The sequence below is a fragment of the Bos grunniens genome, chromosome 8 (assembly GCF_055505025.1).
Source record: "Bos grunniens cultivar Pamir isolate PY7600 chromosome 8, Bosgru_T2T1.0, whole genome shotgun sequence".
Taxonomy (NCBI): domain Eukaryota; kingdom Metazoa; phylum Chordata; class Mammalia; order Artiodactyla; family Bovidae; genus Bos; species Bos grunniens.
Genome location: NC_141172.1, coordinates 420,618 through 446,328, shown reverse-complemented (window position 1 = coordinate 446,328; position 25,711 = coordinate 420,618). Strand labels below are relative to the sequence as shown.

Genomic DNA, 25,711 nt, shown 5'->3' with positions numbered 1-25,711 from the left:
ACTGTATAGCACAGGGATCTATACTCAGTATCTTTTAATAATGGAAAAAATCTGAAAAAGAATATAGATGTTTAATTGAATCACTTTGCTGTACACTTGAAACTACACATTACAAATTAACTATACTTCAATTTTTAAAAAGAGACACTTTGGAGTCTTAACCCCTAGTGCCTAGAAGTGTGACTTTATTTGAACACAAAGTCCTTACGGAGGTAACCAAGTTAACACGAGGTGATGAAGGTGCTGCTGCTGCTGCTAAGGTGCTTCAGTCGTGTCCGACTCTGTGTGACCCCATACGGTCTAATGAGACTGGTGTCCTTATAAGAAGTTTGACAACAGGGGTGTGCACACAACAGGGAGATGCCATGTGAAGACCAAGGCCGACATCACGGTGATGCAGCCACAAGCCAAGGAACGTTGAAAATTACCACACACCACCAGCATCTAGGAGAGAGGCCTGAAACAGATTCTGGGTCACAGGTCTCAGAGAGAACCATGCCTGCCAATGTCTTCATTCTGTACTGCCAGCCTCAAGACCTGTCCTTTGTCTCTATCATCACTTTAAACAACATACAGCTTCCAGCACAGAGGAAGCACTCAACAATTGTTTAGAGAATGACTGGGTCCAGAACACCTGGCCTTATAATTCATTCTGTACCCAAGAGTCCTAAGCCAAGCCTTTAAAAGGCAGCCTGAGCTGCGAACCTTGATCACTCATTCCACACCCTCAGGAGAATTCCTCTTGCGATTGCTCCTGACAATTTCAAAGTCTGGTCTCTTTGATTTTCTAGCAATCAATCATTTTTTCAATTTTCAGCTTCTGATCTTCAGGTGAGCTGTCCCTAGCTTAGCCCTTGCCTACCCTTTCCCACCACACTGGCCATTCTCTGCCTTGAATTTCCAAGCACAACCTCAGGTCCCCTGCATTCAGTATCTGCTCTGATGCGTCACTTCTCTGCCTGTCTCCCTGAATTCAATCATCACCACCTCACAGTCAATCAGCACCCTCAAACTCTCACCTGTCCCACTCCTGCAGCTGAGTGGAAAATTCAGCAGAAACTGATGAAAGTTCAGAGCCTGCATCTTATGAAGAGAAAGCTCTTTAGTTTTGGCTCCCTTAGTTTTGTTACCATTGATTGGGAATGTGGGTGGGGATAATTTCCATACTTTAAAAAATAAAATTCTGTATGTAATCAATACTATAAGAAGCACAGACCTGTACAAGAATATGGCTCCAAAGGCTAATGTTCTCCTTGGCCCAGAACACCAAACACCTTTCACCAAACAGGTTCCTACTGACAAAGGGAAGATGTTTAAGTTTGTATTAAGTATCTAAGGGAATCACACTAATTAAATGTGAGGAGGAAATCCTGAATCTCTCTAGTCACATCAACATCTCCATTTTATCGCCCCGGCTATCCTGCTCCCGGCCAACCGGCCGCTCCAGGTCCAGTCTCCAGGAAGTCCTGGCCGCTCCAGGTCCAGTCTCCTGCAGAGACTCCAGGTCCCGGTTCAAGCTGCTAATGCGGGGTGCCAGGTCCGGATACTGCCTGGCCCCGCAAGACGCAGGACCAAGCTAGAGGGTGTGGCCGGGCCTCGGATTGGAGGGGCGGGCCATCAGGGCGGGGCCGGAATGGAGGCGTGTTCTCTGCGGCCAAGGGGCTGGAGGCGAGGACCCGTCTAGAGGCGCGGCCAGGGGTGGGGTTGACCTGCTGCCGCCGGGACGCCGGGACTCCTCACAGGTTGGAGGCGGAAACCAGACCCGAGGCGCGGCACGCAGCCACTACGGGGGTGGAGGCGTGGTCTCGGGGCGAGAAACCGACTGGGAGTGGTGGCCATTGGCTCTAGACCGCGTCACGCAGGGAGGGAGGGGGCACGCGTCGTGAGCCTGTGAGTGGACTTTGCCAGGCCTGCCACCCGCCGGCCGAATCCTAACCAGGCCCGAGCGCAGCCTGCAGCCGGGACTCTGGCCCTGCACGCCAGAAACCGATACCCAGAGGAGGTGCCTTTCTCAGGCAAGGGTTAGGCCGGACTGAGAAAAACCTCCAATCGGAGAAGGAGAATGAATTACGCTCGGTTCATTACCGCCACGAGCGCGGCCAGAAAGCCTTCTACCATCCGAGTCATGAGTGAGTCCGAGCTGTGCCCCTCTCCCATGGGCTGGAAGTGGGAGTGGGGGTGCCCTCAAAGCGGCTCCAGCCTGGGTGAACCTGGCTTTACGCAGACTTAGCACAGAAATCGGGCCGAAATAGGCACAAGGGCAGTAAATCAGCAACAGAGAGAGGCCAGGTCACGGTCATGGTTAGAGTTCAGGGGGCTCTTCTGGCACAGGAGTCAGGGTTCAGCACAGCCTGCAGGCGCGCGCAGAGCGGGGAGGGCGGGTACACAGGACAGAAGGGGCTGCAGGGAGCCTGGCAGGCAGGGAGGGGCCGAGTGGAGGAGGGTTTTCTGTCACTGTGGCCTCTGCTTTGGGCGATCAGTCCGCCTTCTCAGTGGCACGTGTTGATTCCTCAGTTCCTCCACTAGTGAGGTCCCTACAAAGTCATCTTATGTTTCTTTCAGACTAGCATTCTATCACTAGACATCGTTACACTGTAAAGTTTTATTGACTCTAATGCAACATACTGACCATCTCTGTTCATGAAAGTCTTCACTGAAAGTGTTTCTTCTTCTCTTCCATATTTGTTGTAGCTGAAATATTGAGCAAGGCACCGAAATCTGTCATCTCCTTGGCAACTGGGGCACCAAACCCCAACACGTTCCCTTTCAAGACTGCGGTCATCACCATAGAAAACGGAAAACGCATCCAATTTAATGAACAGATGATGAAGAGAGCACTGCAGTATTCTCAGAGTGCTGGGTACTGATTGATCAGTAGTTCAGCCGCTAACTTGTGTCGACTCTATGACCCCATGGACCGTAGTTCGCCAGCCTTCCCTGTCCTTCAGTGTCTCCCAGAGTTTGCTCAGACTCATGTCCACTGAGTCAGTGATGCTATCCAACCATCTTATGCTCTGCCGCCCCCTCTCCTCCTGCCCTCAATCTGATCAGTAGATAATTTAACTTAGTTGGTTCATTTTCATGAGCAATATTCTACAGCCAGCTGATAAAGCATCTTGTGTCTTTTTAAACTGGATATCAGCATTTAGGAAGGTTTGGGGAAGAGTTTTCAGAGTAATTAAGAGCAGCAATGTTTCTGACTGCTTAAGATCCCTAATGACTGATTCTCAACCTTATATGACTAGGAGAGGGAGAAGATTTTGGAAGTAGGTACGATTTGTGCTCAGACTGGAAAAAATACAAAGTGAAAATAGATAGGTAAATAAACCAGGATAGGAGAAAGGAGGAGAGGATGACACAGGAAGCAGGCATTTTAGGTCCTGAGAAAAAGTTTTAATGATTATGTTTCCATGCTAACCAGGCAGCTATGGAAATGTGTTGCCTACAGTTCAGATGTATTTAATTTCATAAAGGCAAATGGAACAAATATTCTAAGGGTTTCCTTAGCTGGTCTTTTTCCACTGATGAAGGGTAACTTACAGAGTGTCTATTAATTATATTTTATTAGTCCATTGCTTTGTGATGGAAGAATAATTCATGTTAGGTACATAACAATTGTATATAATGTATGCCAAGAACACGCCTGCCAATGCAGGAGATATAAGAGATGCGGGTTCGATCCTGGGGTTGGGAAGATCTCCTACAGAAAAAAATGACAACGCACTCCTGTATTCTTGCAAGCATAATCCCGTGGACAGAGAAGCCTGGCAAGCTACAGTTCATGGTGTTAGAAAGAGTAGGACATGACTGAGCAGCTAACACAGAGAGGCTTTTCTTTCCATGATACAAAGAACTGAGTGAACCTGAACTTCAGGTATCCTACAAACTCTCCCAAAGGAAAACAAAAAGTCAGTAACAGTGAATGCTCTAACGGAAAAGAAAAACTATAGCTTTTGGAATAAGAAAGCTTTAGATTCAAGTCTCAACTAAGTTAACAACCAGCTGATTAATTTATGTTAATTTCTTACTCTGTAAGATTGTTGCCCTGTATTTTAAGTAAAGATAGTAATATCAGTGAAAGGCATTCAAAGATTTTTAAATTGAATATATAAAGTGCCTGGTATGAAGTCACCATTTAGTTGCTGTCTACTACCATTCTGATTTTCACTACTGTCAATTTTTAAATGTATTTATGCTTTAGAATCCCAGAGCTGTTATCCTGGCTAAAACAGTTACAAGTAAAATTGCATAATCCGCCCACCATCCATTATGCACCCACCCAAGGACAGATGGACATATGTGTCACATGTGGCAGCCAAGAAGGTCTCTGTAAGGTAAGACTGGAGGGGAAGGGCACCCATGGCAAGAATCTAACATGTGCACCCATACAGCCATCTCTCCCTTAACCACAGAGCAGCATGTTTTGTGAGACACCAGGTCTTCACTAGAATCATAAGTAGAACTTGAAGACATGCACCAACCTGATTTCTCTTAAACAGAGAGCCCAGAGCTCTGAGTCCTTCGGACAAGATTCCCTGCAGCTTAGCGAGCACAGATCAGTTTCATGTGGCTCAGAGATTCAGGCCACATTGAGTTAGGCCGTGGTTATGTCTGTACTACTTTTTAATTCCTTGAGGGTGCGTCCTGACCCTCCTGAGCTGAGGCCTCATCCCTTTGTGTGTCTCCTGCTGCCATCATCTGTACCAGTTGCCTCTTGTGCCCCGTCTCCCTCTTGGCTGTGCTTCTCCAGATCCAGGGGTACGTCTGGGCTGTGGCTGACCTCTCCTCTGCGTTAGTGTCATCTCTCTCTGTCTCTCTCTGTTTGTCTGTCTCTCTCTCTGCCTCTCTCCTGGATTCCAGGAAGTCCACCGAGGTAACCACCACTGGGGGTTCCCCTGATAAAGAGACTGCATATATAGTTCTCAGTTTCATATATCTTTTTCTTTTCTTTTTCTTGAATAAGTAGTCCTGGATAAGGAGATTCTGTATTCGTCTGCACATCTAGCTTAAAGTATGACTCTTGTTTATATTAAACCAGAGTAGTTTTCTTGTTCCTCTTATGTATAAGAGGAAACCTATAATCTGGTTACTTTTAATGAATTTTAATTCAATTATTATTCCAGAATAATGTATTGAAGCAATAACACTTTAAAACTTCCTCCCTGTTTTATGACTTAATTAGGACAAAGACAAGGATAAGCTGCTGTTTGAGTTGGTTTTTTTTTTTTTTTTTTTTTGGAAGAGAAATATTTGTGATGCCCCAGACCAGTAGGAAAAAAGTTCTTTTCAGTGAAATACCTTTCCTAGAAAGGTACACCATGAGCCTTTTTTTCCCCCTACAAAAGATGCTCTGGAAAGTTCCTTCTTTGTCCATCTCAACATTAGTCCTATAGAAGAGGAACACAGCACACGTGCCCAAAAACATCAGTAACTCACTGGCTCACAGCCATGCAGTTACAGAGGCCTCCTGGGAATATGGTTTAACATTTCTTTTTTTTTTTTTAGAACATAATATAGTTTATTAGTTCTCATATTTATTTCTTTTTTTTTTCTTTTTATTTATTTATTTTTTACTTTATGTATTGGTTTTGCCATACATCAACATGCATCTGCCACGGGTGTACATGTGCTCCCCATCCTGAACCCCCCTCCCTCCTCCCTCCCCATACCATCCCTCTGGGTCATCCCAGTGCACCAGCCCCAAGCATCCAGTATCGTGCATCAAACCTGGACTGCCAATTCCTTTCTTATATGATATTATACATGTTTCAGTGCCATTCTCCCAAATCATCCCACCCTCTCCCTCTCCCACAGAGTCCAAAAGACTGTTCTATACATCTGTGTCTCTTTTGCTGTATCACATACAGGGTTGTCATTACCATCTTTCTAAATTCCATATATATGCGTTAGTATACTGTATTGGTGTTTTTCTTTCTGGCTTACTTCACTCTGTATAATAGGCTACAGTTTCATCCACCTCATTAGGACTGATTCAAATGTATTCTTTTTAATGGCCGAGTAATACTCCATTGTGTATACGTACCACAGCTTTCTTATCCATTCATCTGCTGATAGACATCTAGGTTGCTTCCATGTCCTGGCTATTATAAACAGTGCTGCGATGAACATTGGGGTACATGTGTCTCTTTCAATTCTGGTTTCCTCGGTGTGTATGCCCAGCAGTGGGATTGCTGGATCATAAGGCAGTTCTATTTCCAGTTTTTTAAGGAATGTCCACACTGTTCTCCATAGTGGCTGTACTAGTTTGCATTCCCACCAACAGTGTAAGAGGGTTCCCTTTTCTCCACATCCTCTCCAGCATTTATTGCTTGTAGAATTTTGGATCACAGCCATTCTGACTGGCATGAAATGGTACCTCATTGTGGTTTTGATTTGCATTTCTCTGATAATGAGTGATGTTGAGCATCTTTTCATGTGTTTGTTAGCCATCTGTATGTCTTCTTTGGAGAAATGTCTATTTAGTTCTTTGGCCCATTTTTTGATTGGGTCGTTTATTTTTCTGGAATTGAGCTGTAGGAGTTGCTTGTATATTTTTGAGATTAGTTGTTTGTCAGTTGCTTCATTTGCTATTATTTTCTCCCATTCTGAAGGCTGTCTTTTCACCTTGCTTATAGTTTCCTTTGTTGTGCAGAAACTTTTAATTTTAATTAGATCCCATTTGTTTATTTTTGCTTTTATTTCCAATATTCTGGGAGGTGAGTCATAGAGGATCCTGCTGTGATTTATGTCGGAGAGTGTTTTGTTTGAGGTGCTTTTTTTTTGAAGAGAAATATTTGTGATGCCCCAGACCAGTAGGAAAGAAGTTCTTTTCAGTGAAATACCTTTCCTAGAAAGGTACACCATGAGCCTTTTTTTTCCCCTACAAAAGATGCTCTGGAAAGTTTCTTCTTTGTCCATCTCAACATTAGTCCTATCGAAGAGGAACACAGCACACGTGCCCAAAAACATCAGTAACTCACTGGCTCACAGACATGTGGTTACAGAGGCCTCCTGGGAATATGGTTTCACATTTCTTCCACTTTGCCCTCCAGAATAAATATTATTTTAGGTGCACAAGTCTCAGATAATAAACAGCACTCACTCCTCATTTAGGATATTGGACTTTGTCATGTCCCCTTACCAACACAGGAAATGTTGGTCATGAAGTTTTCATCTGATCCATGAATTATACATGGATTTGCTTGGTCCTAGGAGGTCCTGTTGGAGAAGGCAATGGCACCCCACTCCAGTACTCTTGCCTGGAAAATCCCATGGATGGAGGAGCCTGGTATGCTGCAGTCCATGGGGTCACTAAGAGTCGGACACGACTGAGCAACTTCCCTTTCACTTTTCACTTTCACTCATTGGAGAAGGAAATGGCAACCCACTCCAGTGTTCTTGCCTGGAGAATCCCAGGGACGGGGGAGCCTGGTGGGCTGCCGTCTCTGGGGTCGCACAGAGTCGGACCCAACTGAAGCAACTTAGCAGCAGCAGTAGCAGGAGGTCGTGTAAAATGTAAATCAACTAACTTGTCAGAGGAGGCCTGTTTTTGTCATAAAATGCCTAAAGCTCATGAGGAATAGTAAATGGAATATCCTAGGCCAAATTGGGGAAAAAAAGTCAGATCTTCTGTCTCAGTGGATACTGGCCGTGATGCTTGTCAAGAGCTCTAGGTTGTTCAATGACACCGAGGAGAGGCTTGACCTGGGGCTGATGAAACATCACAGGGTAGGCAAGGATGGTTCTGTGCCTTGTGTAAGATTCGTTGGAACGGACCCCTCTGATTCAGGCAGGGAAAATCTCTGTCTGGCTCTGCTGATGTCCTGAGGCATCACAGGGTCCTCAAGATCTGCTCTGATTTGCAGGCCTGGTCTCCCTTGACCTCCACATCTCCTGAGCCCTTGCTGAAACCGTCCTTTCTGGAAACTCCCCCGTCCTTGCCCTGCCCACCCTGCAGTGTCCATGGTCCACAGGAGCCCCGCAAGACTGGGCCTCGGACCTCTTCCCTTCCCACACACACCTCCCCTGGGCATCACGCCAGGTGCCCCTGCCCACGCCTCCATCGCCAGGCACCCTCCACATCCACGTGTCCACCGCCCCCAGTGACCTCACCCCAGGCTGTCTCAGGGGCACCTCACGCCAAAACACACTCAGCTGCTTCTCCCTCAGAACAGACAACATTGGGGGTGTTTTCCAGTGAATGACACCCCTCCCATCACCTCCTTGCTGTACAGCCAGGAATCTAGAGGCCCCTCCTTACCCCTCCTTCTCTGCTTCCCCTCAGCCCACACTTGTGTCCCTTGCTACTGGTTTCCTCAACGCCCCTCAGCTCTCTTCAGCTCCACCACCACCACCCCATCCAGACCACCCTTGCCTTTCCCTGGGACTGCAGCAAAAACCTCCCAAATGAGCCTAAAATCTTCCCAGACTCCACCTGTATTCTCACTCCTCTCTGATACTTTGATCTTGCAGCCAGAATGACCTTCTCAAATGCCTGTCTGATCTCATGACTCCTGGGTCCCGCCCTCTACTTAAAACTCTCCCTGGCTCACTTGTCCAAAGGCCTCCATGGGATGCTCTCTGCCCACTTCCTTCTGACCTCCCTCCACTCTCCTCTTCACACTCCACCTCCAAGCCACAGGATTCTTTCAGTTTCTCAGATGTGTACCTATCGTCACCTCTTCCCCAACTCTTCACTTCCTCAAAGAAGCCTTCCCTGAGTACCCCAAGTCTGCCAAGTGCCCAAGTCCTCCTACAACGAGCACTAGAACACTGGCATCTACACAGCAGTGCTTATCACTGATTTTACATGCATATTTATCTGAGTGGTGTCTAGCTCAGTGCTCTAGCACCTTCATGAGGGTAAAACCATCCCATACAATCTTCACTTTCTCTCCATACATTACAAAGGCCTGGCTTATAACAGAGACAAACTTTTTTCAAAGAAGGCGTAAATGTGTTTAGGATCCAAATCAGTTCTGTTATTTTTCAGTGTAGAAGAGAGGTTGCCAAACTATGGCTTGAGAGCCAAAAAGAATCATCCCATGTCTGATCCTGCAAGTAGAGCTTTAGTGGAACTCAGCCTACATGCTGTCTGTGGCTGTGCTGTCACCACAGAGGCGGAGCTGAGTGGTGGCAACACAGATGCCAGGGCCCACAGAACGCGCCCCATCTGGCGTTTATGGGAAACTTGCCAACTCCTACTCTGGAACCCTAGTGAGCTCAAAATAAAGTTGTGGGGGGTTCTATGACTAGAAATCATACTCTCCAAGCTAACCTTTGCCTCTCTTATTAGGTATTTGAAATGATCGTTAATCCTGGAGATAATATCCTTGTAAATGAACCTATTTATTCAGGAACAATTCATGCTGTGAGTACACATTCTTACAAAAGGCAACTCTTTTTTATAGTAAATAAGGAGAAAGCACTGCACCTTTAGAATTATCTGCCCACTGAAAAATACAATAGCATCTTTGTGAAGAGGAGAAGTTTTAATAGAAGCAAAATATGCTAACCATAACTTCTGATATATACATTACGTTTTACAAAATCTAAGTGTGGAGGTGCTAAAATTCAGTTGTGCAAAATCCTGTCCAGTGTTCTTAATATTTCACTTGAAATGCCTCTTAATTTACACAGACATTTTTCATTACTGTCTATATTACCACATGTCTAAGACAAATCATATGTCAATGTAATATAACTAAACCTATCAGTATGACCAGGACTTTCATATCTAGTGTTTATTAGAAGACTCTAGACCCAGAATAAGGAGGCAGATCACCTGCTCTGCTGGGCCCTGCTCAGAACTCAGCACTGTCTGGGGCACAGTACTCTGGGACTGATGTGAGCACAGTCAGAGAAGCAACCACAGTCACAAAGAACTGGAAATGAGACCATACGTTGAATGCTTTTAGGAACCATGCTCTTTCCCGCAGAAAGAGGAGATCCACGGGGACATGAGGATTGTCCCCAACTACATAAAAGTTAGCCATGTCACAGAGGAGTTAGATTTGTCTGTGTGTGTCCTTAGGTTGACAGAACTGGAACCAAAGTGTGGAAACTACAGGGAAGCAATTTCAACTCCATGTAACAACTTTCTAACCATCAGATTTACCCACTCTCTGAGGAATAAGGCAGGCCCATCACTGCAGGCGCTCAGAGAAAGCAGCCAGACACAAAGGAACAAATATTGTATGATTCCGCTTATACAAAATATATAAAACAAGCAAATTCATAGAGACCAGAAGTTGATTGGAGGTGACCAAGGACTGGGGAAGGGGAAACGGGGAGTGGTTGCTTACTGGGTCCAGGGTTTCTGTGTGGAGTGATGAAATGATTCTGGACTTGATAGTGTCACGAGACGCACATGTCGCGAACACAGTTATTGCCACTGAATCACACACTTTAGAATGGCACAGTTTTTAGGAATACACATTTTACCACAACTTTAAAAACTAAAAATAATTCCCTTTTCTTCATGATTGGAGGCTAATTATTAATCACTTTCCTCAAATATACATATAAAACTTGCATCTATGTAAATAGCTGGATGCACCACACTGTCACATGCCCAAACAGAGATCTGTGCCAGGCTCTGAGGGAATAGGCTGAAGATCCATGTGCAAGACTTCTATAAAACTGTGTTCATGAACAAGGCCACTATTATCAACTACAGCCTCTGCAATCAGTACAATATAGAAATACTTGCACACTTCTTGAGGAGCCAAGGCCTGGATGCTCCTTGGTGCCCCAGCACCACCCTGGACCCCCTGACCCATCTCCTGCAACCACCCTGAACCCCCACAGTGCAGAGCTAATGCTGATTGGCGGGGAGTCTCCAGGACCCCATTCCACCCTGCTCTGTGTCTGTGCTCCCATGCTACACCACTTGTCCAATATTTTGAGTATCACCTCTGCTTATAAATTTTTATGTATTAGCATCACAGGTGCTTTCTAAGATTGATTTCCTTTCTCAAAATCACTCCCTAATAAACACCTATTTTATGAACCAGTTCTAATCATAATTGTGAAGATGATGCAGCGTGGGCATAGAGCTGAGGGCAGGTTTGCGTTTAAGGGTGTAAATGGTAACATTCTCCTTAGTGTAAGAACCCTTGGCACTGATATTTTATAGTCATGTCTCAATCTCAGACTTGCTTTTCTCTCTGTATTTGACAGCTGCAACCCCTGGGCTGCAACATGATTAATGTTTCCAGTGATGAGCACGGGATTATTCCAGACTCCCTCAGAGAAATACTTTCCAAATGGAAACCAGAAGATTCAAAGAACCCCAAGAAAAACAGCCCCAAATTTCTTTACACTGTCCCAAATGGCAACAACCCCTCTGGGAACTCATTAACAGCTGAGCGCAAAAGGGAAATCTATGAGGTATTTTCAAAGGTGTTACGTACTTGTGTGCTTGATTCCTTCTGACTCTTTAGAAGAGTGCTCCCAAATTCTTTCTCTGGTTAGCCTCTTCCTCTCAAGGAAGATGATTTTTAATAAAAAGAAGCCATCTATGCCAGGGTCGCCACAAATTTAAACACAAGAAATTACTACAATCTGGTTGACTATGATATATTCCTTTCCCTTTAATTGATATTTTCATTGAAAGAGATGCTTTTCTTGGTGTGATGTTACATTCACCTCTTACTCCCTTTTTTTGTCTGCCCCTCATCTCCCACCTCCAATCCATCCCATGGCCCCCAACAGCCACTTACCCAAACCCACCATCTCCTCAGCCACCCTCCTGCCCTGACCCTGGGACTCATTCGTGAAGCTCCTCCCCACACACACGCCCCGTCCCCCAGCGCCGGCCCCACCACCAGTCACTGAAACCCTTCCTATTCAAGTGTGGACCGACAGCCCCTCCTCCAGCCGCTTCCCAACCACACACGGAAAATAAAGATAAAAGTCCTTCACTTCCACACACTGATGAGACCTGGGCCTCTGCTCCCAAAATGGGGGCTCTCACATCCTTCCCTCTGTCCCTTAAACAGCCATGCCTTCTAGAAACTTCTGTCCCTAGAACATGCCAAGTATTTTCTGCCTCCAGGGCCATTGCTCCCTGCTCTCCTTCTAAACATCTCCCTCAGCATCTGCACAACTGATCCTTCCGGTCAGCCTGGGCTCTCCTGCAGCTTCCCTGTCTCGCTCTCTCAAACATCAGCCTCCTCAACCATCTGCCGGGCCCTCAGAACCTCCCACCTAATCCTTCTCTGGTCACTATCTAGGAGCTCAGGTTCTGTCTTTACCACCAGAATGAAAGTTCTGTGAGGACAGAACGTTTAGGGCTGGTTCCTCCTCCTAGGACAGTGGGCACTCAGCAGCTGCTGGGATGAATGAATGAGTGATTGAATGAGTACAAAGAACTATGAATGATTTCAAGTGATTTTCATCTTACACAGCTCTTAATTTAACTTTACTCTTACTTTATTTAATGTGTTTTAGCTCGCAAGAAAATATGACTTCCTCATCATAGAAGATGATCCTTACTATTTTATGCAGTTCAACAAGGTAAGCGATGGTGTCAACTCAGCCCACAGTTAGAAGATGAGGTGTTGTTAATGCACCTGATTGAATATTAGCCTGGCTGCTGAATATTTTCTTCTGTGGTGTTAACTGCTTATTCCAGAATTTCCCTACTTTTAGAATAGTGGCTGGCTCTGTGTCAGGCACATGAAGGAACATGTGAGTCAAGGTGAGGGTCGTCTTGACTCCACATCCTGATCGTAGTTCCATAGACATGGTACCAGGGATGTGGAGTGGGTGTCTCCTGGGGTGTTAGCCTCAGTCTCTCAGGGGAGGCTGATGTGCTGGAGGACTTGGGAGCTGTGTTCCGAGAGAAGGTGGAGGGCTGTGCTCATCAGTGATGTGCTGTGAGCAGAGGAGGGCGCTCCTAGCATCATGCTCCCTGCCTGCCATCCCTGTCGCGTAGGGACGGGACGCACCTGCACAATAAAGGACCGAAGGCGATGGCACCCACTCCAGTTGGAAAGTCCCATGGACGGAGGAGCCTGGTGGGCTGCAGTCCATGGGGTCGCGAAGAGTCAGACACGACTGAGCGACTTCACTTTCCTGTTTTTTTTCTTTTATATTTTGTATTTTATTCAGTTTTAATGACAGTACATTCATATGGTACAAGAAGCAAATCATATATAAAAATATACAGGGAAAAATGTCGCACTCACTCACCCCAGTTCCCATCAGTACTCCAACAGGTAATCATTTTTATTAATTTCTTTTAATTCTTTTGGAGTTTCTTTATGCATCTAGTAGCAAACATGAATATGTATTTTTATTTCCTTTTCTTTTTTCCACAAAACATTGCATATTATATAGTCTGCTCTGCACTTTTTTTTTTACTTTACAATATTGTATTGGTTCTACCACACATCAACATGACTTTCATGCATTGGAGAAGGAAATGGCAACCCACTCCAGTGTTCTTGCCTGGAGAATCCCAGGGATGGGGCAGCCTGGTGGGCTGCCGTCTATGGGGTCGCACAGAGTCGGACACGACTGAAGCGACTTAGCAGCAGCAGCAGGAGATCCTTCCCCAGTGTCCACGTGCACCACTGTCCCCGAGCACTGTTCCCTAGGAGACAGCAGTAATGGCCCAGACTCCAGAGCCCAGTTCCTCAAAATCTAACACTAGAATTGCTCTCAGGACTGCAGAGAACAGACACACGGATTCAGTCCCCACTACAAATCTACTGAAAAGAAACACAGTTCTTGGCTTTTTATCTATTTGCCTATCATGTCTGCCTGCCACCCACCGTAAACACGACCATGGCCCCCTTCCCTGTGGGCATTTACTTTGAAATAAACATGGAAGTTTCAGCATTGCACGCTGACTACATGGCTCATCTTCATTTATACTTTTTCAGGGTTTCTGGTTGTTCTAAGGGTCAGCATTCCCTTTCTAAACAGCCCTGCATGCTGATGACCCTCTTCATTGTGGTCTTTTCCAAACTAGTTTTCCTGGAATCCTTCCTGGGAAACTGTTCATCCTGGATCTCAAGCCTTGGGACAAGGAGGTCCTAGGTGAAGTTTCCCCACTCTGCACAAAGTAGGGATACAGATCTAACAGATATAAATATCGTATTTATCTTCCATTTCAAGCCCTGGGCACCGACATTTCTCTCCATGGACGAGGATGGGCGCGTCATCCGAGCTGACTCTTTTTCCAAAGTCCTGTCCTCAGGGTAAGGCCCTGGCTCTGCCTTCAGGCTGCAGATAAAGGTGACAGGGCTGCCCCTCAGCATCTTTAGTGCAGACAGTTCTTCTCACTTCAGATGCTTGTACACACTCACCTTAACACATCTGTTCGATTATTACTATAACTAACAGATTTTCTCCTGATCCATCCCCACTGGTCAAAGATCCTTGACCTTCAAGCTATACCTGTAAGGGAACTAGTCAAGTTTGGGTCATGTACAGAAGACTTTAAAAATACCTTGTCAGATATTCATTCTATTTTAAGTGTACAGTTAAGTTTAAATAAGAAGTTTTACTAGAAGGTGTTAAGTCATGAAATCAGTAACATGGTGTTAATTGATAATGCATGATTGGTAATGTGCCTTTTCGTTTTGAGCAGGTTGAGAATAGGGTTTATAACTGGTCCAAAGCCCTTGATTGAGAGAATTGTTTTACACATACAAGTTTCAACAATGCACCCCAGCACTTTTGCTCAGGTAATGATGGTTTATGAAATATCAACTTTTTGAATCAGATCATAAAAGAAATAGATCTTGGCAAATAGACAGAGTAAGTTGTCACTATGAGAGAGATCACCGACTCCATCTCTAGCTCCACATGGACTAGCTAGACAGCACGTATTTGCTCCAAAAGGCAAAAGAGATTTGAATGGACCTGATGCTGTTTCAAGTGTAGACCAAGCCCCTTGAGAGTCAGAGATCTCATTCATCTTGTGTCCTGGCATCTAGCCCAGGAACCCAATAAAAACAGTGTTAGACTCAACAGGATGGAAGGGGTTTGGTGAAGTAACACACAGCTCGCTCCATTGTCCTGGAGTCTGAGAGCAAGGGTTCCAGACCTGCTAGTGGCCAGGCGTCTGCCTTCACTGCCCACGCGCTAACCTCCCAGTGGCCAGGCGTCTGCCTTCACTGCCCACGCGCTAAGCTCCCTACAGAGACCAGCTGGGATGCATTTTAATTAAAAGACAGTGAAATTATTTTTGGACATTGCATACATTTCTTCACAAGCTTTGAGAAATGATTGGACCCATCCCTAAGGCAACCTTGAAAATCAAACCTTAAGGACAGAACTGCTAGCTATGAAACCCAAAAGGGTAGTTTATGTAAAATGGACATTTGTTTGATATTATATGTTCCACAAAGTGCAGATGCCTGCATGTTTTATCACCTTGGGGACTTTTTCCATATTTTCTGTATCTGTTATCAACCAAATTTCACTATCCATTTACAACATTTAGAACATCTATTCTGGATTAAAAAAATCTCTGGAGATATTGTATAATTTTATGCATCAACTGTATGTGTTTTATACTTAGGCCATCCAGGGCAGCATTTACTGAGTAGATCTGGGACTGGATAGTCTTACTTGAGTCCAGGCTCTGTGATGAGCTGTGACCTCAGGAAAGCTCACCTCATGCTTCAGTCTCTGCCTCAGTAGAGTGGAGACAATGACCTGCCTAATAAGGGTATTACAAAGACCAACTAATCTGAAATATTAGTATATTCACATGGTACAGCAGTTTCTGACACACAGTGAGAACCTGATGAACATTTGTTATTTTTAATGTTATTGTTGTCACTGTTGTTAATCAGCACTGTTATAAAAAGCTTGACTCGAAAAAGCTTGTTGCAGCTTGGTGCATCTTTTTTAGGATGGTTTGCACATAGTCAAGAGTGATTTGCTTTCATTTTTGGCAAAAACACATTTAGAGTGTGAACCTTGTTACTGTCTCATGCTTTTTAGCTCCTGGTATCACAGCTTCTATACCAATGGGGAGAAGAGGGCTTCCTGGGTCACGTAGACAGGTAATGTATTTGAGGTTTCATACTTTACATAGAAATGGACTTCACCCTATTAATTTTCATTTTCTAATTATTCCAAAATAATGGAAACACTACAAATTAGAAAGTTTACCACTGGACAGATCAAAGAAATATGGTCTATTCCCTCATCAAGAATTCAACATCTTCATCAAGATATAAAATAGATTCTTACAGACTGGACCCTCAGAGCCTTTTGGTTTCTGCAATCAGTATAGCAAACACATATTTTTCATTGTTTTCTTCTTCTAGGGTTATTGATTTCTACAGGAAGCAGAGGGATGCATTAATGGCAGCAGCAGACAAGTGGTTAAATGGTGAGTGGAACGCACATCCTGTCCTGGGATGAGCAGCAGTCCTTATATGAGTGAGGGATACCACAGAGTATTGTTAATAATCCCGGGGAAGGAAACAGGGTCCAGGAGTATTCTTGACAAGAAAATATTACTCTATAAATAATCTTAGTAATATTAGCACAAAGAAATAAAGGAAAACAATAGAATGGCAAAGACTAGAGATCTCGTCAAGAAACTTAGAGATACCAAAGGAACATTTCATGCAAAGATGGGCACAATAAAGGACAGAAATGGTAAGAACCTAACAGAAGCAGAAGAATTGAGAAGAGGTGGTATGAATACACAGAAGAACTTTACAAAAAAGGTCTTAATGACCTGGATAACCACTATGGTGTGGTCACTAACCTAGAGCCAGATATCCTGCAGTGTGAAGTCAGGTGGACCTTAAGAAGAATCACTATGAACAAAGCTAGTGCTGGTGGTGGAATTCCACCCAAGCTATTTCAAATCCTAAAAGATGATGCTGTTAAAGTGCTGCACTCAATATGCCACAAATGTGGAAGTCTCGGCAGTGGCCACAGGACTGAAAAAGGCCAGTTTTCATTCCAATTCCAAAGAAAGGCAATGCCACAGGATGTTCAAACTACCACACAATTTTGCTCATTTCACATTGATAACAAGGTAATGCTCAAAATCCTTCAAGCTAGGCTTCAACAGTACATGAACCAAGAACTTCCATATGTTCAAGCTGGTTTTAGAAAGGCAGAGGATCCAGAGATCAGATTACCAACATCCGCTGGATCATCAAAAAGCAAGAGAGTTCCAGAAAAACATCTATTTCTGCTTTATTGACTATGCTAAAGCCTTTGACTGTGGATCACAATAAACTGTGGAAAATTCTGAAAGAGATGGGAATACCAGACCACCTGACCTGCTTCTTGAGAAACCTATATGCAGGTCAGGAAGCAACAGTTAGAACTGGACATGGAACAACAGACTGGTTCCAAATAGGAAAAGGAGTACGTCAAGGCTGTATATTGTCACCCTGCTCATTTAGCTTCTATACAGAGTACATCATGAGAAACACTGGGCTGGAAGAAGCACAAGCTGGAATCAAGATTGCCGGGAGAAATATCAATAAGCTCAGATATGCAGATGACACTACCCTTATGGCAGAAAGTGAAGAGGAACTCAAAAGCCTCTTGATGAAAGTGAAAGAGGAGAGTGAAAAAGTTGGCTTAAAGCTCAACATTCAGAAAATGAAGATCATGGCATCTGGTCCCATCACTTCATGGCAAATGGATGGGGAAACAGTGGATACAGTGTCAGACTTTATTTTTTGGGGCTTCAAAATCACAGCAGATGGTGATTGCAGCCATGAAATTAAAAGACGCTTACTCCTTGGAAGGAAAGTTATGACCAACCTAGATAGCATATTCAAAAGCAGAGACATTACTTTGCCAACAAAGGTCCGTCTAGTCAAGGCTATGGTTTTTTCAGTGGTTATGTATGGATGTGAGAGTTGGACTGTGAAGAAAGCTGAGCGCCGAAGAATTGATGCTTTTGAACTGTGGTGTTGGAGAAGACTCTTGAGAGTCCCTTGGATTGCAAGGAGATCCAACTAGTCCATCCTAAAGGAGATCAGTCAGTCCTGAATATTCATTGGAAGGACTGATGCTGAAGCTGAAACTCCAATACTTTGGCCACCTCACACAAAGAGTTGACTCACTGGAAAAGACCCTGATGTTGGGAGGGATTGGGAGCAGGAGGAGAAGGGGACAACAGAGGATGAGATGGCTGGATGGCATCACCGACTTGATGGACATGAGTTTGGGTAAACTCCAGAAGTTGGTGATGGACAGGGAGGCCTGGCATGCTGCGATTCATGGGGTCGCACAGAGTCGAACACAACTGATCGACTGAACTGAATGGTTTTTCCAGTAGTCATGTATGGATGTGATGGACCATAAAGCAATCTGAGCGCTGAAGAATTGATGCTTTTGAACTGTGGTGTCGGAGAAGACTCTTGAGAGTCCCTTGGATTGCAAGGAGATCCAACTAGTCCATCCTAAAGGAGATCAGTAAGTCCTGAATATTCATTGGAAGGACTGATGCTGAAGCTGAAACTCCAATACTTTGGCCACCTCACACAAAGAGTTGACTCACTGGAAAAGACCCTGATGCTGGGAGGGATTGGGAGCAGGAGGAGAAGGGGATGACAGAGTATGAGATGGCTGGATGGCATCACCGACTCGATGGACATGAGTTTGGGTAAACTCCAGGAGTTGGTGATGGACAGGGAGGCCTGGCATGCTGCGATTCATGGGGTCGCAGAGTCGAACACGACTGATCGACTGAACTGAATGGTTTTTCCAGTAGTCATGTATGGATGTGATGGACCATAAAGCAATCTGAGCACTGAAGAATTGATGCTTTTGAACTGTGGTGTTGGAGAAGACTCTTGAGAGTCCCTTGGACTGCAAGGAGATCCAACCAGTCTATCCTAAAGGAAATCAGTCCTGAATATTCATTGGAAGGACTGATGCTGAAGCTGAAGCTCCAATACTTTGGCCACCTGATGCAAAGAACTGACTCAGTGGAAAAGGCCCTGATGCTGGAAAAGATTGAAGGCAGGAGGAAAAGGGGATGACAGAGGATGAGATGGTTGGATGGCATCATCTAGTCAATGGACACGAGTCTGAGCAAATTCCAAAAGATAGTGAAGGACAGAAAGCCCTGCTTGCTGCAGTCTATGGGGTCACAAAGGGTTGGACACAGCTGAGCGACTGAACAACAGCACAAACCCTGACACAACTCTACATATTTCTATATATGAAGTCTATACCTGGCTTCAGGAAAGGATCTATGGTTTTCAGAAAAAAAGATCAATTAAGCTAACAATCAACCATCAATAACCTACTTAAAGCCAACATCTGTATTGAAAGATTTTCAAAATTTTGCTCCAAATAGAAGAGGAATTGTGACATAAGCAATATATTCCTTTTCTAACCTGACTCCGTAAAGACAAAATAGTACTATAGTACAAGCTAAATGCAATCTAAGGTGGATTTCTCATTACAGATGATTTGCCTTGTAATTATTAACTTCATTTATCTAATATTTTTTATCACTAATCTGATTTCAGAATAGTTTAGATTTAATTGTCTATTGACAAAGAAAGTAAAATGAATTGCATGCCTTTAATTATCCCACTGAAAATGCCTTTGGCAAGAATAATAGTATATACAAAGTATCAATTCCTTGTTTCCATCATATCTGCTTCCCTATGAAGTCTTATCTTTTTGATAAGAGTACTATTGCATCACTTCTGTTGTGCTGAAAAAAAGGTTTTAATCCTCATCCATGTTTTGTTTTTTTTTTTCCCTAAAGAGTAATGACTAAAATCAAAGTAACTCTTGTTCCTTCTTGGTTTCTCTATGCTTATATTCAAGGAAACAAAACCTACAAATATACCTGGAATTCCTGAATTTTAAGTACTTAATTGTGCATGCATGCTGAGTTGCTAAGTCATGTTCAACTCTTTGGTTGAACTCTTTGGACATACGATTTCCCGGACCAGAATACTGGCATGGGTTGCTATTTCCTTCTCCAGGGGATCTTCCCAAACCAAGAAATCGAATTTGCATCTCCTGCATTGGCAGATGGATTCTTTATCACTGAGCTACCTGGGAAGCCCATACTTCTTAATTATTAGTACATTCTGATTTAAAAAAAAAAAGAACTTTATTGGACTTCTGAACAGCTATATAAATGATAGGATTTATTGAAATACTAGAAGACTCTAGAAAGAGTTGAAGAATCCTCTCCTAAAATTGAAAGAGTGTCTTAGGGGCAGCTCTAAGGAAGGGAGGCGAGCATGACATTGGAGTTCCTGAATGGCCCTGAGACCCACTAAAATCTTAAATATACATGAGTATCCTCTCTCCCTTTCAAATGTTCCCCTTGCTTTTTGAAATAAAACTGTAACACTCATTCTTCAGGACTCATAAAACTATGTTTTTTTAAAAAATGCTATCTCCAAGGGAACTTTTTTGGAAATACTAGTTTACAGTTACTGCAATACATCATTTAAGCAATATAGTTGACATCATCAACAATGGCCTTAGGAAATATTTCTTCTCTTCTTCTCTTTGTAGGTTTGGCAGAATGGCATGTTCCTACTGCAGGAATGTTTCTGTGGGTTAAAATTAAGGGCATTCATGATGTAAGAAAACTGATTGAAGAAAAAGCCTTTAAGAAAGAGGTAAAACAGGGGGTGGGGGGGAAGCTATACTTTTTCTGTAAGGTGATATCTTAACAAAAACAGCAAGAGATGTTTATCACTGCCCACCAACTGAAGGATGATTTTGTGTATCAGTTACAATATCTTATTATTAAGATCATAATAGATTGGGGGGGGGGGCTGTTTTTTTAATATTTACTTATTTACTTAGTTTCAGCATAAAAACATCACTGTGGCATGTGCAGTCTAGCTCCCCAACCAGAGATCGAAACCAGAGCCTCTGCATTAGGAGAAGTCCTGAGATCATGATAGATTTGGGGTTACAGAACTAGTCTTCTGGTCTAAACTAGGGGAAATACAGTCATTCAGCTCAGCTACTGGTTAGCCTAATGGCTAAGAGCACAGTCTCTGGAGCCTCAGTCCTTAGGAGTGAACCCCAGCTCCAGCCCTGCCCTGATATGTGGTGCTGGGTGAGGTGCCCTCACCAAGTCTCATCTGGAAAATGCAGGTAATAGGACTCTTTCCCTCTTAGAGTTGCTATGATGATGACAGGCATCAACACGGAAAAAACACTTAAACTAATGCTTGGAACATCGTAAATGCTAAGTATTGGCCATTATAATATTTAAAGTACATTTTTTTTCCTGACTATGAAAGTAAAGCAAAAATAAAATAAAATAAAAAGAAAGTAAAGCATATTCACTGTAGCATACTTCATTAAAGCATAATGAAAAAATTTTAAATAGTGCATAGTTTTACCACCCAGATTTTATTACCATTTGTGATATATTTTCTTGAAGAGTTTGTATATACCTAGTATTTTGGCTATGAAATTATTTTCTAAAGTATAGTTGATTTACAATATTACATTAGTTTTAGGTGTACACCATACTGATTCAAAATTTTTGAAGGTTAGACTTCATTTAAAGTTATAAAATCTCGGCCATATTCCCTATGCTGTATAATACATCCCTGTATCTTATTTACTTTATGCACAGTGGTTTGTACATCGTATTCCTCTGCTTCTGTGTTGCCCCTCCCTGCTTCTCTCTTCCCAATGGTAACCACGAGTTTGTTCTCTATAGGTATGGGTCTGTTTCTTTCTGTTATCTGCATTTAAGTGATAACATGGTGTTTCTCTTCTTCTGAATTATTTCACTAGGCATAATACCCTCCAAGTCCATTCATGTTGTCACAAATGGCAGGACTTCGTTTTCTTCTGGCTGAGTTCCGATGTATATGTGTAGCACATCTTTATTCATTCATGTTTGATGAACACTTAAGTTGTTCTTTTATCTTGTGTATTGTAAATAATATTGGGGTACATGTATCTTTTCAGATTAGAGTTTTCTATTTTTCCAGATATATGATTGGATTGGAATTGCTGGATCATTTGGTAGCTCTATTTTTAATTTTTTGAGGAACCTCAATATTGTTTTCCATAGTGGCTGCACCAATTTACTTTTCCACCAATAGTACATGAGTGTTCCCTTTTCTCCACATCCTTGCCAACACTAGTTATTTGTGTTCTTTTTGTTTATAGCCATTCTGAGAAGTGTGAGATGATATCTCATTGTGGTTTTACTTTGCATTTCTCTGATGATTAGTGATGTTGAGCATCTTCTCATGCACTTGTGGGTGATGTGCATTTTTTAATCAAGTTTTTAATATGGCTATGCAATTGTTTTAAATGATTAAAATTACACAGAAAAATTTACATCCTGCTTTTTTACTTAAAATTATCCTGCAAGGATTTCTTCTGGGTTTTTCTCTCCTTTTATACTTAAATCATAAGTATACTTAGATATACATCCCCTCTCATTCAGAGACATTGATTACACTGGGAAATCTAAACATTTTTGTCTGGCTTTCCAATTTACCAAATAAATTATCCTTTCTCTATTAATTAATTCCTTTATGGTTTTTGTCACTCTTTTCTAAACACCCAGATCTGTTTCTAGAATACCTTTTTTCTTGAAGCAATGAGTACAAAAGAACAGACTGTTGATATTGGCCAACTCCCATGCTAGAGCATAAGAGATGAGGCAGTCTAGAGGTCAGAGCTGGGAACTGGCTGACTGGACCTGAGGCCAAATCCACTCCCCTGGGAAAGTCACTCACCTTCTCTAACTGTTGTACTTGAGCACAGGACTCGTGCTTTATGAATTTTTTAATTCTAATGACAGCACATAGTAAATGCTTAATAAATACTTACCTGACTCAAAGAAGTGCATTTTAGTATAATAAGTCAATTTTATAACATTTTGTTTGCTTTCTTATCAATGCCATAATCATCTGGAACATTTGATGAATGGCTATTTGTGTGTATCCCTGAGCTAGGAGCTAAGGATACAGACTTCATGTTTTATCATAGTTTTTTCAGTCCCCTTCATTTATTCCCTATTCCCTGTTGCATGTACCTTTAACTTTTCTAAATAATCATCAACTTTATTACCACTCTCTTAATCTAGATTTTGACCATATTGGAAGGAAATTACTACCACTTCCTCCTTCTCTACAGAAATTTGCTTCTGGCACATTCCAAAAGAGTCCCACAATATTGAAAGAAATTATGGTTTTCATTCTAGATGCTTCCCAGGAGGCACTAGTGGTAAAGAACCTGCAGGAGACATGGGTGTGATCCCTGGGTCGGGAAGATCCCTTGGAGGGGGCATGACGATCCACTCCAGTATTCTTGCCTGGAGAATCCCATGGACAGAGGAGCCTGGTGGGCTACTGTCCATAGTCTCACACAGAGTCAGACACAACTGAAGCGAGTTAGCACGTTAATCAAGACACAAAACTCATCTTCTGCCTTGAAACCTTCTCCCCAGAATGCCCCAGATCATTTCATTCCCACCTCATCTAACTTCAGCACAGAGGTCCCACACTCACACCATGTAACAACAAGCAGTTACTTAAAACTTTGAATGTCGTGATTGTACTAGACAATCATCTCAAGGATTTTGTTTCTGACTCGGGAACAATTTTCAAAGACATGGTCTGCAGGCTCCTCTGCTCCTGCCATGAGTCTGAGACCTGGGTTCATGCCACCTTCTTGCTCTGCATTTTTCAGCACACAGATCCATGATGACTGCACACTGCAGAGGGCATGGTGGGTCACACAGGAGGTATTCGGGGCCAGGCTGAGAAGGAGCACCAAGATGTCCCCTCTCCTGGCTGGGATTCGAGCACTCAGCCACAGGCATCTAGAAAGAGGCCGGCAACAGTGTTTTCATGGCCAGGAAGCAGCGGACATGTGCTCTAGGGCAGCGAGCTGTCAGCCACAGAGGTCACCAAGTAGAGCAGCTGTCCCACCATTTGGACACATTACTTGACATTTTTATTCCATCACTCTATGTATGAAGTGTTACCACCTCTTTGAGTGATCAGTTTTCTTTCCACTCGGGGCCTCCATACTCTGTATCTTCTCCTTGAAGGACTCTTCCCTTACGTTTGCTTGACCAACACCTACTTATCTCTCAAGTCCCAGCTTAAAGGTCACCTCCAAATGTGATACCTTAAAAAGCGGTTTGGATTTATTTCACTTTTCTGGTTACATTAAATATTTATACACTTTCCCAGTTTCTATGCTTTTAGTTTTGTTTATTGTAAGACATGCAGAATTTTTATATAAATTGATTTTTCTCTTGTGATTTCTTCAGTTGCTTTTAAACTTAAAAAGTCTTCCCCTACTCAGGTTAGATTTTCCTCTGTTTTTATTGTCCCTTTAATGGAATATCACCCATTTTCCATAAACTCTCTCAGATATTCATGCTTCCGGGATGTGGTTTCTACACTGACAGTTCAGCTCCTTGCCCGTACTTCAGAGCATCCTTCTCTTCAGCTTCTCCAGAACAGATGGACTTGGTGAGTACCATATTCTCTTTAGAGAAACACTAGATATCAATTTATTTTTTGTGTTCATTTTGTGAGTTACAACATTATTTGTTGTCTTCCTTGTTTTCTGAAAAGCTAGAATAATTGGAAAGTCATAAGTTACCATTCAAAGAAATTGCCAGACTTCTTTAGAAAAATGATGAGAGCAAGTTGCAGTTGAATTTTTATTGTCTTCATGAAGTTTTCAGACTTACTCAACATTGTTTGCAGATTATCAACATGTTACAAAGAGAAACTCTTTCACTCCTTCATGGAATTAACATGAGCCAAAAGTATAAATTCATTAAGTCATCACTCTCTATCTCTGAAGGAAAAATTCAGCAAAGGCCAAATAAAATAATATTAATGATTAGAGTTAATTAATTGATTAATCACAAAGTCCATCTTCAACCAAGATAACAGAAAGCAAGTTCCTAGGCACTGACTGATGTGTCGGGAACTCACAGAAGAGCCATACGCTGAGATCCAGTAACTGTGAGAAGAGTGTATACTTATCCTTGGAGATGGGGTGCCTCTGGGTGTGTTCTTGATTTACTTGCTTCTCACATCATTAAATATGCTTTTCGTAAGTTGTATGTGAATAGAGTTGGACAATTGAAACTATACAGAAGGCATATGCAAGTGAGGGAGTATACGCAAAAACCAATTTGTGTTGTGACAGAAAAAGATGATCTTGAAGGAATAAGAATTTTAAAAAATTCCTGGGACTCTGATATGCTTCCATCTTCCTATATTAGTGGACATGATGGCGTCTGACTCAGATAGAGCTGAGGTTTAAGCCTGACCTTACATGGTCTGATCTCTTTGTTTGAATTTTTTAAGTTATGACAGACTTTTCCTAAGTGGCATCTAATTTTCTTAATTCTTCTCTCTGTTCTATTTTAGGCCTTTCAGAGACTGGCCCAACTTATAAAAGAATCTTTATGAAGAAATCAAACTCTTCATAGCACTCATGGATTTCAGATAAATTATTTCTGTATTTCAGCAAGAAGAAACAATCATTGGTGCTAGATTTACAGACAGGGTTTCACTAAATATGTCATGCCTGTAGTCATTTAACTACACAGCTTTCAAAGTGCCCTTGAACCCATCAGATCTCCAAAATATAATTCATCCATACCTTTTGATAAATATTCAACCCACACAGTTAATTTTATCCTGGGTTTTATTGTAAAGAACTCTGTATTCACTTTATAATTTCCCATAAACCTTCTTTGAAACTGACATTT

General features: G+C 42.7%; 2 protein-coding genes across 12 annotated transcripts in view; one reads left to right on the top strand and one right to left on the bottom strand.

Annotated features, from left to right (window-relative positions):
* The window catches only part of LOC147366544 (uncharacterized), a 204,795-nt gene that overhangs the window by 130,199 nt on the left and 48,885 nt on the right, over positions 1–25,711 (bottom strand). The gene's annotated exons all lie outside the window — the stretch shown is intronic.
* LOC147366545 (kynurenine/alpha-aminoadipate aminotransferase, mitochondrial) lies at positions 1,617–25,706 on the top strand. Of its 2 annotated transcripts, none has more exons than XM_086414188.1 (13): positions 1,617–1,742; positions 2,692–2,860; positions 4,202–4,334; positions 9,296–9,370; positions 11,182–11,391; positions 12,454–12,519; positions 14,128–14,210; positions 14,603–14,699; positions 15,967–16,028; positions 16,296–16,360; positions 20,497–20,603; positions 24,351–24,452; positions 25,368–25,706. In XM_086414188.1, the coding sequence occupies exons 2-13, from the start codon at positions 2,823–2,825 to the stop codon at positions 25,407–25,409; spliced, it is 1,080 nt and encodes a 359-aa protein (XP_086270314.1). In that variant the 5' UTR covers positions 1,617–1,742; positions 2,692–2,822; the 3' UTR covers positions 25,410–25,706. The 2 variants fall into 2 exon arrangements, with proteins under 2 accessions (XP_086270314.1, XP_086270313.1); XM_086414187.1 differs by lacking the exon at positions 1,617–1,742 and adding an exon at positions 1,893–2,129.